This window comes from Rhinatrema bivittatum, chromosome 6, assembly GCF_901001135.1.
Source record: "Rhinatrema bivittatum chromosome 6, aRhiBiv1.1, whole genome shotgun sequence".
Taxonomy (NCBI): domain Eukaryota; kingdom Metazoa; phylum Chordata; class Amphibia; order Gymnophiona; family Rhinatrematidae; genus Rhinatrema; species Rhinatrema bivittatum.
Window position 1 is genome coordinate 143,265,920 of NC_042620.1, and position 13,245 is coordinate 143,279,164.

The following is a 13,245-nucleotide window of genomic DNA, read 5'->3' on the forward strand; positions in this document are numbered from 1 at the left end:
TGATGGCTTCACCGAGTGCGTCCAAACTCTCAGTACCTGAAGGCTAGGAAGAATACTGCTCTACCAGTTCCCTGCAGCTAGTAAGGCTCTCCAGCCACCAGCTCGAGACTCACTGGTTCCAACACATCAGTCTTTATTTTTGGTCTGGCAGTTCCCTCCCACTCCTTTTGGCTCCTTTGTCAATAAAAATAAATAAATAAAAATCCTCTAACATGGCTACACCGCCACGAGTCTTCACTTACAATAACCCAAGGATTTTCCTGTTTTTAACCATCTCAGGTCTGGATTTAGGCATAGGCATTATAGGTAACTCCCTCCAATGTCTGATTTTCACAGACACCAGATCACCACTTCCCCTGCCATGCCTGTAGTCAGTCCTGCCGAGTAGCGCCAGCAACTACAGCGAGAAAATTCAGCACAGGGCCCGGCAAGCCATGGTACACTGACAGGCCCCGCAGTGCCCCACCTCTCACAAGGGTTTCCATGGAACAGAAAGCCTGTGCAAGAGGAAGGGGAGGGGTTTCACAGGACCTCTCTGCACGACAGGGCTTGCAGGTCCCGCACTGAATTGTTTTGCTCAAGTTGCTGCTACGAAGCCAGTACCGCTCTACAGAACAAGAAACAGAGAGGAGGATCTAGACAGGGGTGACAGGAGAGGCAGTTTTGGTCTTGGCACATTTCCAAGGACCTCTGAGGGGGAGATAGTGTGGTATAACCCCTCTCCCCACATAGCACCTTCAAAATGTTAAAGGGACACCTTCCTCAATTACCTGTGGATGATGGCCCAGCCCCTCCTTCCGTCTAGTCTATCATGGTGACTATATTTGGCCAGGGGCCACAGAACGCAGCTCCCTGTGGAACCCAATGCATTTGTGCAGTCTGTGCCTGGACAGTAGGTGACACGATTAAACAATGCTGGCACAGTCATTTGATAATGTAAAGTAAGTTACCTTTAACTGTTGAAGCGCATAAGATGACCCATCCTTCTTCAAATTTTCAATGATACCTTCCACACTGTTTGCTGAGAAGAGACTGACATTAAGACACACAGAACAAAAAAAAAAACAAAACACAATTAGATTGCTGGGATGTGCTTAGTGTCTCACCCCCAGTGTCTGCATATAAACAGAAGCCGGGAAATCATCACTTGGGAAATAAAAGTCTCAGTATTCAGCATCTACCTGAAAAGTTATTTATCTTTACCATCTGAAAAAAAATTTCAGCCCTGCTTGCAGATAAACCAACTTAACTAATTCCTATTGTTTTTGGAGATTCTTTTGGCGTTTGTATGCATTTGTTGGCAATGCTGGAATAACATTTTTATGCCTCTGTTTGGTTGAGAAATGTTTGGGAAGTAAGAGACAGAGGGGAAAATTTTGTCCTTCCTCCCTTTATCCACCTACTCCTGTCTCTGCTTTTCTTTTATAAGTTATATCTGGGACAGAGTCCTGATTTCTTGCAGTTTTTAGACAATTAGACGACATGATCCCCGTTTTCAAGTGAACCACATCTAATCATTTTCTTTCTAGAGTCCCAACTGTCCCACTAGCTGTTGGTTTGTTTTTTTTTTTATAGGCTCCTAAGAGGCATCATTCCTTGCAAATTCACTTAAAGTAGCCCCCCCTTCCTCAATTAATCTCATCTATAACCAGAGCCCCCAATTTCCTAAGGCAGATGTCTCCTCGTTCTGTGGCAAATGTCAGCAAATTCTGTGGCAGATTCTTCAAAATTCTGCAATTATAGGGCACATTTGCAGTTTTGCATATTAAAATAAAATTTATTTTCTTACTTTCTAAAAATAAAGACATTTTCTGACGTTTGTGTGTCCAATTTATTTGGTTCATTCTTAGAGGAAAAGGGATCTTAGTGATTGGTGCTAGGAAAGGAGGGGGAAGGGTTATCTCAGGAGGAAGGACTAGAGAGATAAAAGGATGGAGGAGGATAGAGGCCCAGTGAGTGAGAGTAGGAAGGAAGAGAAAACAGGGATTGGGGAGGAGAGAGGGAGGCCTGGGACTGGGAGAGAAAGGGGCTGATCCATTCACACCACTCCTGTTTCTAACATCGGTCCCCCCTTTTACAGCTCTGCACACCATTCAATCTCCCCCCACTCATACCCCTTCTAATCCCTCTCTTTCTCCATACACACCCCTCCAAATCATCTCACTCACTCTCCTCAGCGCCTCAATCCACTCACTCTCTTGCCCCAATTCCCTCCCTCACACTCCACAGCACTTCCAATCCCCCTCGTTCACTCACTATCCCCACACCCACCTTTGCTCCCCACATTCACTCTTCAAGAGGGTACTGGAGGGAGCTGCAGAAGGGATAAGGGAAGGAGAATGATGGGAAGAAAAGGAGGTAGAGGAGAAAGAGGGGATCATGGATAAGGAGAGGGGGGAAAGGACAATGGATCCACTTACCCCCTTCCTCCATATCCCTTTTGTCACTTTCTCATGTATCTCCCATACCCCTTCACTCACTCATACTCCACATTCCCTCCGTTTCCAGACATTTCCACATCCCCTCCCTCCCCAAAATCTGCCGCTTACTCATATACACTCCTCACCACCTCTTATCTCCTTCCTTATTCTATCCCAATCCCCACCAACCATCTCCTTCCTCCCACACATTCTACACCCCCTCTGATCCCCTTATTCTCTATACATCCACAGTCCCTCCTAAACCTTAACCCCTACATCCCCCTCTGATTAAGATGGTCAAGGTTTTCACAGACCATAATAGGATACCTAGTCAGGGTGGGGGGGGGGGGGGGAAGGAAGGATGTTCCCTCTGAGCCTGAAGAACAGGACGGTGGTGGGAAGAGGGAGGAAGGAAGGGTATTCAACAAGGAGGTAGACAGGTAGTGGGCATGCAGACTCTCTTCCCCCTCACTTCTGCGACTGCACTGGTACCTAAAAGTGACCAGGATGGAAAAAATTGTAAAACATTTTTCGCCGGGTGGCAGGGACACCTTTGCCTCAGGATACCCCTTGGTGGTGTCCTGGGGCTGGACTGAAATATATGGTCACCACTAAAGAGAAGGCCCAAGTGAGAAGCAGGCCACATTTGCCTTGACCCTGAAAAGAGTTTGTCATTTTTTCTTCTTTTCTTCATTTATTGCCACAGCTTGAGCTTGGAAAGGGCTGGCAGCGGGAGGGCTTCCGTCTGCCTCCTGGTACAAAGAGAGGCAGAGGACTGGCCAGAAAGAAGCAGCTGGGAGCATAAGCTGAGGGCTCCCACATTGGCTGCAATGCTGCAGAATAGCCCCAGACATATCCGGTGGTGGAATCGCGAACCTGGAAGTGGAAACTGAGTAGCAGCCCCGTTGGAATAAACCACTGCCAAGAACGATAGAGCAGGAAGGGCTAGAGCAACCAGGGAGCCCAAGGAGCCATTTTACTTTTCTTAAAGAGGTAGGGTTCAGCACATACTGAGGAGGGAGAGTTGAAATGCTGAAGCAGCCTTAGCCCCTGCTCACTAGTGGCAAATCCACAGAGAAACAGCAATTCTGAGAGAAGGGCTGGATTTTGCAGCCCTTTCTGTGTCAGCATAGGAGACTAGGACCCTGCCTATAACCTCCTTGGTTTAGTTCTTCCCATTCAGGGCCTCACGCTCCTAACTCAACACCTTGTATTTGCTTTTTGTCTGTGAATCTTATCAGCCTGTCCTAACTACATTGTAAGCTTCAAGGAATAGAGAAAGTCCATTATGTGTCTCTGTACAAAGCAGCATACATCTGGTGTCTGCTATACAAAGGATGATGATAATAATATACAGTACATCATTGTCTTTGATAATGCATACATTGGCAGCACAACTTACAAAGAATCCATTTTTCTAGGAACATTGAGACTGCATCATCTCAACCCTATATATTTCAACCTGCAACTTTGTGCTGTAGATATCTCATGTTTTACCAAATATGAGTTATAGTAGCCATATACAGGCCAAATTCTGACAGGCCCCAAAAGGCACTGTCACAGCAAGAAAGAAGGAACTTTGCCCGGGTGAATTTTAAAACTTTGTCTCTGTGGAAAATGAAGAGGCCTTGTCCTGATACACTGAAGGATACCTTATCAGATGTGCCTGTCTGTCAACTCCTGTGCAAATATAAAGCAGACAGAGCGGCAACGACTTAAGATCCTAAGCAAGTGTCAGGGACCACCAGTCAAGCAGAGGTCAGAAAGACCCTCACCCTTGGGGGGGCAGCCTGAGCAGAGAAAAATACTGACACACAGATTGGCATACAGACATGGCAGTTCTCCCCCCCAAAGGAATGGGGGGGGGGGGGGGGGGAAAGACCTGCAATGCAGCAAAATATCCCTCCACCCACCAAAGGTTAATCATATTCATCAGCTAGGAAGTATAAGACAGGGGGGCAAAGAAGAACAGAGGAGGCACAAACCCTGAACACAAGCCTTGGGAGAAAACCCAGAGAGCAGATCCTGAGAGCGACCCTGAAACCTGTGCTGAAGCATCCCTGAAAGCGAAAGGGGGGCCAGAAGCAGATCAGCACTCCCTGCTATCGAGAAGGGAGAAGACTAAGTGTGGCCAGGTGATTGGAGAGAGGAGACTCTGGCTCAGGTCTGCAGAGTGACACAGAGTCAGACGGTGAAGGGTGAGAACAAGCTCAGACAGCCAGCAAGCACCAGAGCCAGAAGCTATCCTCCTTACTGGACAGCCTGCCCGCTCCAAGCCCAGGAAGCAAGCCTCTCCCCTGCACACATTCTCCAGCTCTCCACACGAAGACTGCTTCAGAGGTGAACAGAGATATCGCCTGAAGCAGGGTCCAGGGATAAAAAAGTTAGCCACAAGTGTTAATATATTAAGCAGGCTAAGGTTTATGGCATGTTTACCACCTATGATACAGAACTTTCTTTAGAGAAAACTGGTGCTTAGTGATCAGGATGTTAGAGCAGGAATATTTTCTAAATGTTATGTCCTGCCAAATCTGATAAATAAAAGTCTATTTCTGAGGAGAATACACGGTCTGTTCCCTGACTTAGGATCGCAAGTAAGGTGGGAGGGCAGCTGGCAGTGTCTGCCCTGCACCCCTAAACCTGCTTACAGTGCTAGAATGATTTTCTCCAGTTGTCTGAGGACTTATTCTGTAGTTGGATTAATGACCATTTAGCCATATGATATGATGATGTCAGGTCTCTTCCAACATTCCTTTAACGTCTGCCTTTAACAAGTTCGGTAATCAGTAAAAGGATACTGATGCAATTTCAGAATCCGAAAAACACAGCTAGTTTTTAAATGTTTTATTTGACCTGTTTTTTTTTTTTCAACAGGTTTTTCTGGTTAGGATGTATTACATTCACTTAAAGTTGTTGCTGAATTTTGTTCCAATATGTGGACAGAATTTTAACATTTTAGCTTATTTATACATTTTAGATAGTTTTGCCTTTATTTTTTAAATAATTTTAGATTTTCATGTGTATCTGTAAACTACTGTATTTTATTCCTTGTTGTACATGAGGTCGGGAGCTGTTCCCAGTGGGACAGGTGCGCTCACTCATAGGTCCTGGAGAGGCATGGGATAAACTGAAATAAATAAATAAGTCTACAGTAGCAGCAGACCACAAAGCAAATAAGTGCGCAAACCATTCCCTGCCCTCCTGCACATTGTCATTACTGAAAGCCAATATGTTATGCATTAGGAACCTTACATTCATGCTTCTCTTTCTCTAACTTCCACAGTTAACGTGGGTTAAGTCAACCTATTATAACCAAATGTGGCAAAATAAAGCAGCAGAAGGTCATTATTACTAGAGATTACAAAAGCCATGAAACTAACTATACAGCAATCTGATACTCTTCTGTTAGTAGAAAATCAGCTAAGAAGCTGCCACATATCATGCAGCATATCTGTGTGCACTGCAGGGCACCTTCTTCCTGTGCTGGTGTGTTTGTTTTCCTTGATTAGTGACATGGCCAGCAGGGACATGGAAAGAATCACAGCAGACCAGGATACAGCTGTACTGCAGAGCTTGAATGCAAAGCACAGCAGAGGGCTAGGAAACCTACAATGAAGCCTGTCTGCTGACCTCGTACTGACCACCCCTGTTTGTTCATCCCACTAAAACAGAAATGACAGTACTGAGCGCCTTCTTCATAAGGCTGCCAGACACTGTACTCTGTTTTCACAAGACAAACCTCTACTATACAGCACAGCAGGTTTTTCTAGCTTCAGGATTATCACATCAGGCTGTTGCGTAAGAACACATTTGAACCTTGTACAATCAAAAGTTAACTAAAAATGTGTTGTGAAATGTAATGATTTAAAATGACCTAAATTCATTGTTCTATATGAAATATAGAGAACTAGTAAGTGTAACTCATTGCTCTAGACAGAGGACAATAATGCCTCCTCCTAGCTTTACTAAATGTCGCATCTCCTAGAATACCGTGACACATGGCATTAAATTCCAGTTCATCCATGTAGCTACTGTGCTATGCCTTAAGAAAAACATACATACTTACCTGTGTTTGTGCATATAAACACATTACATTAATTCTATGTTATAAAAGAAATTATTTAAAGCTTCTTTTATTCCCACCTTTCTTTCACAATATCATTTATTCTTTTTATTCCAAAGGGAGTGCAATTTTGTAGCTATGGTCCCTTTTGAGAAATAGTCTTCTCCAAATCTATTCTTCTATTTGTGGCTTTAGCCAAAGAAATTAACTATTGGCGAGGCAATTAGTTTACAATAATGCCTACCTTTTACTTATGCACAGCAGCATTCCAATTTACGGAGACTCAGAATGCAGGGGAATGGCCGATTGGGAGATGCCTTCAAAACCTTTAAATGCTACTATTCAAATGATTTAATGCTAGATCTCAACAGCAAAGGGAACTGGATGATTCATCAGGAACCATACCTGTTAATCTCGTCCATGTGCTCATCAAGAATGAATGGCTTTCCTTGATCAATTTTGCTCTGTTTAAATGCAAAACAATATGATACAGTTACTTGTGTTTCAGATTCTATGACAAATTTTAAAACCAAAGTCAAGTAATTTTTAAATAGCCAACAGGAAGTTATACACCAGGATTTTATTTTCTGTAAAAGTCAAATAAATTAATTCAGAGCTAATGGCATAATCCCATTCTATACACAGCATCCAAAAAGAATGTTTCAAATACAATGAATACAAGAACAGATCCTCTTTGGAGGTACATATACTGTAATCACGATTTCCTGATGCATAGCAAAACGTACAAGTGTATGCAAAGAAACCATGACACTTGAAAAAATGTATTCACTTTTTAAAGCTCTCCTGTGTTTGACTTTGCAGGAGTCTCCTGGCTTTTCATGTAGTTTGTTTCTGTAAAATGTTCCTTGCCCTTGTTTTTACCGTATCTAGTCCTCTCCTAGATAATTACTGCCCTGCACCTTCATACTGCTGAGATACTCTGTATGACATCACTTACTCTGTGATGCAACTTGCTCTGCTCTATAGCTAATCAGAAAGGAGCCCCAGTGAGAGCAGTGGTCTCCCAACAGGAGAAATGGGGAGGGGAGGAGGGGCAGGGAGAATACTGGCAATGAAGTTGATTTAACAGACAAAGTCAAAGGAAGGATTCAAAGTAGGAGGACATTTAACATAGCTGCAGAATGTCTAATACCCACTGAACAAATGGGATCCAACTGTTCGTGCTGGGCATGAGGCTCAGGAAGCAGTCAAGAATATTTCCTAATCCAAGGTCCAGTGTGTGATCAAACTCAGTAGTTCGGTCATAAACCTGATTCCTCTTTCCGATTAGTAAGCTCTCTTCTAAGCGCCTCTCCCAATTCTCAATGAGTTAATCACAGATTTTCTCATTCCGTAACACATTTACTGAAAATTCCATTCTCTCCCCTAGATTCCAGGGCCATTAAAACTGGATCTAGATTGCTGCAATAACTCAGCTTCCAAAATCTATCAGAATGAAGTTGTATAAAGTAATCCTCAAGAGGACTACGATAATATGTGAGTAGTCTTTTGCTTAATGAAGGTGCTGGAAGACAGAATAGTCTGGACTGGAGAAATTACTTACCTGATAATTTCATTTTCCTTAGTGTAGACAAATGGACTCAAGACAAGTGGGTTTATGCCCCCCTGCCAGCAGATGGAGACAGAGCAAGCTGAATCACAGTATATATAAGTCCTGCAGTGACTCCAGCCTGCCAGTATTCTGTTCAAAAGCAACTGTGGACAGACAAGCAAAACTCTTGATTAAAAAACGATTAAAAACAGGTAACCAGAACAGGACTCAACCAACCATAAACACTAAACTCACAAAAGCTTTTAGGTACCCAAGTTAGGGACTGGATGAACGCTTACCAGTAATCTCTTGGGACCCCGAGCCCCACAAGAGGACTACTGACACACTCATGCAGCAGCCAAGGGCAGGAAGCTGAGTCCATCTGTCTACACTAAGGAAAACAAAATTATCAGGTAAGTCATTTCTCCATTTCCTAGCATGTAGACAAATGGACTCAGGACCAGTGGGATGTTCCAAAGCTACTCCCCAACAGGGAGGGAGGCTACTCGTGATCCAGTCAACACTTCACGTGCAAAGGCTGCATCCTCCCGGGCCTGCACATCCAGACAATAAAACCTTGAAAAAGCTTGTAAGGAGGACCATTTATTTATTTATTTATTTTTACTTTTTATATACCGGAATTCCTGTATGCAATACAAATCAATCCGGTTTACATGTAACAAAAAGGTTGCCCTGGTCTGGGAGGTTAGACCGGGGTTTTTTACATAGAACATTGAACAATAACAATCAACCAATGAACATTAACATTAACATTATTACAAGGAACAATGAGAGTATCAATAATATTTAACAAATAATAAATAACCTTGTTCGTGTTTTGAATGGTATGTGTGTGTTCCCCTTTTTACAATGGACTTTAGTAGCGTATATCGACTGCAGTAAACGGTTATATAATATGTCCTCTATTAAATGACTGTTAAATAGGCATTGCGACTAAGCAAGTACATGTAAGAAATTAAGTGTAAGAAATTAAGTGTCAAGCAAGTGTCAAGCAAGTACGTGTAAGAAATTACGTGTAAGAAATTAAGTGTCAAGCAATTCGTGACACCCTACAATGGTTGGATCTGAAAGTCAGGAGGAGGTGCTTATTTACACTCTGGGAATTGGAATGCTTGCCTGAAGAGCCAGGTTTTTAACCATGTTACAGCTCAGTATATATTGACAGGAGACAACAGACTAACCTCCGTCCATGACACTGCCTGAACCCTAGACTCATAGAACATATAGCCACCAGGAACACAGACTTCAAGGTCAACAACCATAAAGAAATGCTACAAAGTGGTCGGAACGCAGGGCCCGCCAAAAAGCACAGCACCAAATTAAGACTCCACAATGGGACTAATAACCTCAAGGGAGGCCTAAAATGCTTCACTCCCTTCAAAAAACGGGCCACATCAGGATGAGATGACAAGGAAACATCATTCACCAGACCTCTGAAACAGGCAAGAGCCACAAAGGCCAAACCTTTATTCAATCCATCCCGTGAAAAATCCAGAATGAGAGGGATCTAAACTGAAAAAAGAACACTCCGTTCTCACACCAAGCCTCAAAAACTCTCCCACACATAAGCCAAGGAAGTGGAGAACTTGTGAGCACGGAGTAAAGTGGCAATCACCACAGAGAAACAACAGGCTTTAACAGCTGAACCCTTTTCAAGGGCAAACCATTAGATAGAATTGTAAGCATGCCAGCCGTACCATAAGAACATAAGAAAATGCCATACTGGGTCAGACCAAGGGTCCCATCAAGCCCAGCATCCTGTTTCCAACAATGGCCAATCCAGGCCATAAGAACCTGGCAAGTACCCAAAAACTAAGTCTATTCCATGTTAACATTGTTAATATGGACGATGGATGTTCCAGCAGGACTCTATGGCAGTCCAGCACCCTGGGCTGTTAACTCCAGACTGTGAGACCCCCCAACCATGGAGAATCACAACTATCTTGAGTACCAACAAGGTCGGAGAGGACAAGGGAACTCCCTTTCTTAGATGATCCTCCTGAAACCATCACTGGAGATAGGAGCAGATGTCCATCAGCAAGTAGAGCGAACTGAATAATCCTGAGACTGCGGATTCCAATGAGATAGCAGAGAGCGCTAAAGAGGATGCAGATGCGCCCTTGCCCACGGCACCACTTCCAGGGTAGTCGCCATCAGAGTACATGTAAGTAGGACCACACCATCGGGCGTATGGTGTTTATCAGCTGACACACTTGAGACATCAATCTCTGAATTCAAGCTTCTGGTAGGAAAATTCTGTCTTGTCCCATGTCGAACTGGACCCCCAGATACTCCAACGACTGGGCTGGCTGAAGATTGCTCTTGGTCAGGTTCACCACGCAACTGAGCTCCTGTGTGTCACCAGGCAGCTCTCTTCCTGAAACTTGGCTTGAATCAGTCGGTCGTCCAAATACGGGTGGCACCAGGATTCCTTCTTTTCGCAAGGCTGCTGCTACTATCACCACAATCTTGGAAAATGTTCCGGGAGCGGTGGCTAGACCAAAAAGGCAGTGCCTGAAACTAATAATGGCGCTCCTACACCGCAAAGTGTAGAAAGTGTTAGTGTTCCAATTGGATGAGAATATGAAGGTAAGCCTCTGACAGATCCAAGGAGGTCAGAAATTTCCCTGACTGCACCGCCATTATCACAGACCATAAGATTTCCATTCGAAACTGAATAAATTAAATATCACCCCATACTTTCTTGAGACGTGGGCAACAGAACCAACAGCCCTCAGTCTGAGAAGCCTTTGAAGTGTGAACTCCACTGCCTGCTTCCTCTGCGGGAAGTGGCGAGGGGACACCATGAACAGGTCCTGAGGAATATTGCAAAATTCCAGGGCATACTCTTTCACTTATCACCTCCAGGACCCACTGGTCAGACGTGATCTCAACCCACCTCTGATAAAAGACCGAGAGAGACGTCCCCCTATTTCCTGTTCCGAAAAGAAGATCGTCAAACCTTCATTGGGAAGCTCGGGATGGTCCACCTCCCTAGCCCGCTCTTCTCTTGGGTTGTCAGAGATGAAAGGACTGAGACCTACCGAAAGGCCGAGTCCACTGAAAGGTCTCCCTCTGTAGGGACAAACACCTGGAACCCCGGAAACAGCCCCTCATACCAAGGAAGCGCTGTAATTGTTTCTTATCCTCCAGTAACCGAGGTACCGGAAACTCGCCCCACTAACAGGCCAGTTTCTCCAACTCGCTCCCAAACATGAGTGAGCCTTTAAAGGGCAACTCGATAAGATTGGCTTTGGAAGCTCTGCCAGCTGACCAATTTCGCAACCAGAGTTGACACCTGACCGCTACCACCGAAGCCCCTTCTCTGGTCGAGGTCTGGACCAAAATCACAGCCTGTGTCTGCTAAAAAGGCAGCAGCAGGCTCCATAACTGCTCTGGAATTGCCTCCATATTCAACAACTTCCTGAGAGAGAGAAGTAAACAAGATCTTGTCACTAGGGCGCAACAGGAGGCAATCTGTAAATTAATCGTCACTGCCTCAAAGCATTGCTTAAGAATAGCCTGAACCCTTATATCATGTACGTCCTTCAAGGACGTTCCTCCCTCTATGGGGATAGACGTCTGTTTAGAAACGGCACATACCAGAGCATCCACTTTGGGAAAACGCAAATGCTCTCTCACAGCCGGATCCAGGGGGTACAAGCCTTCCAATGTCTAACCCTGTATAAAATTTACCTCTGGGGCATCCCATTCCAGATCAATCAATTCCTGGATGGCATCCATCATAGAGAAAACCAAGAGGCTTTATGCAAGGAAACCAAAATGGGATTCTTCCTCGGCTCTGACAAAGCATCCGAATCAGGGATACCCAGCTGTTTCAAGGTCTGGGAAATCAGGGCCGGCAGCTCATCTCTATGAAAGAACTGCAACATGGTTCGATACGGTGCCAGCCCTGGAGGAATGTCTCCATCTTTCAGGAAATCAGGATCAACCTTATCAGTGGCATCCAGATTCCTGTCAGGAACTCCCGCAGGGCGCAGAGACGAACCCTGGCGCTTAAGCATAGGACTGGAAGAGGGAGGAGCCACTGGCTGAGGATCCAACTGAACAAAAATGGGGGAAGCGGAGGACTGCGCCTGAAGGAAGGCTTGAAAAAATTCCACCCAAGAAAAAACAGCTGGGGCCAGACCAAGCCCAGAAAGAACTGGAGCTGGTCCCACAGAACTGCCCTCTCCAGCGGAGACCCAAGTTAGGAAAAAAAGAAAATTGTTTTCTCTGGGACCTGGCTGTAGCAGCAGTCATACAAGTACATAGAATGGGCCAAGGGGCTAGCTCCACCCAGATGCTGAGGGACATAGAGTGAGTCAGAGCCAGACAGGATAGGATTTTTTTTCCACTCCCTTTCCTAAAAGAAAAAAATGTTTGTTGGGTTTTTTTTGTTTGTTTTTGCTGTGTTCTTGAGCAAGGTGGTGATTCTCTGGGATCCAAAAAGCCTTGGCTGCAGCAGAATGTGTACTAAACCAGCATGGAAGGTTTTTGGCTAAAATAGCTTCTTTCACCTCCCCTTTTAACCATGCCGGTAATAAGAGACTCCTGACCGTCCCTTCTAAACCCCCTTGCTGCTTAACTCTTAAGCTCTGGTCTACCTTCTGGGCTGAAGGCAGACCAGGCTAAATTCCTGGTTATGGTCTTGGTCTTGATATACACTCCTTTACAAAGACATTTCATATGACAATAAAACAGGCATTAACAGGAATGTTTAAGATGATATAAGATTTAGAAACTAAGTAGAAATGTACTTGCTCAAATACTATTTTGAGACAGTGGAACGGTATTAGAAATGAACTGAAGGTGTTTTAAACTTCACACACTGAAAGGGCCATGTGATACAGATACACCAAACAAAACTTTTATGAATATGGGAATAAACAAGGTTCACTACTTTCAAGGAATGAGACAAGACTGATATAAAAAGAACTAGTGATAAGCAGGATGTGATGTTACACAAGTTGGCCAATATTAATGCTTCCTTCCATGACCATTTCTTTTCACTTTTCACTATGCGCTGATGTCATAGTTGTACCACCAGGACATATACAGTGATGTTTAGATGGTATCACTCTTCTTAGATCATCAGTAAATGATACTGAGTTTCTTAGTTTCTGTTGAAGATGTTTTCAGGGTTATTAAATGCTTATCCAATAGTAAGAGCCCAGGTCACAATGAGT

The 13,245-nt window shown here is 44.3% G+C and overlaps 1 protein-coding gene across 2 annotated transcripts in view; it reads right to left on the bottom strand.

The window, feature by feature from the left end:
• LOC115093777 (3-hydroxyisobutyryl-CoA hydrolase, mitochondrial-like) overlaps positions 1-13,245 on the bottom strand; it is a 295,490-nt gene that overhangs the window by 62,852 nt on the left and 219,393 nt on the right. For both annotated transcript variants that reach the window (XM_029606024.1, XM_029606023.1), the window contains exons 10-11: positions 6,889-6,947; positions 951-1,032 (exon numbers count right to left, since the gene is read on the bottom strand). In XM_029606024.1, the coding sequence (XP_029461884.1) occupies positions 951-1,032; positions 6,889-6,947 (141 nt within the window). The remainder of the gene's footprint in view (positions 1-950; positions 1,033-6,888; positions 6,948-13,245) is intronic.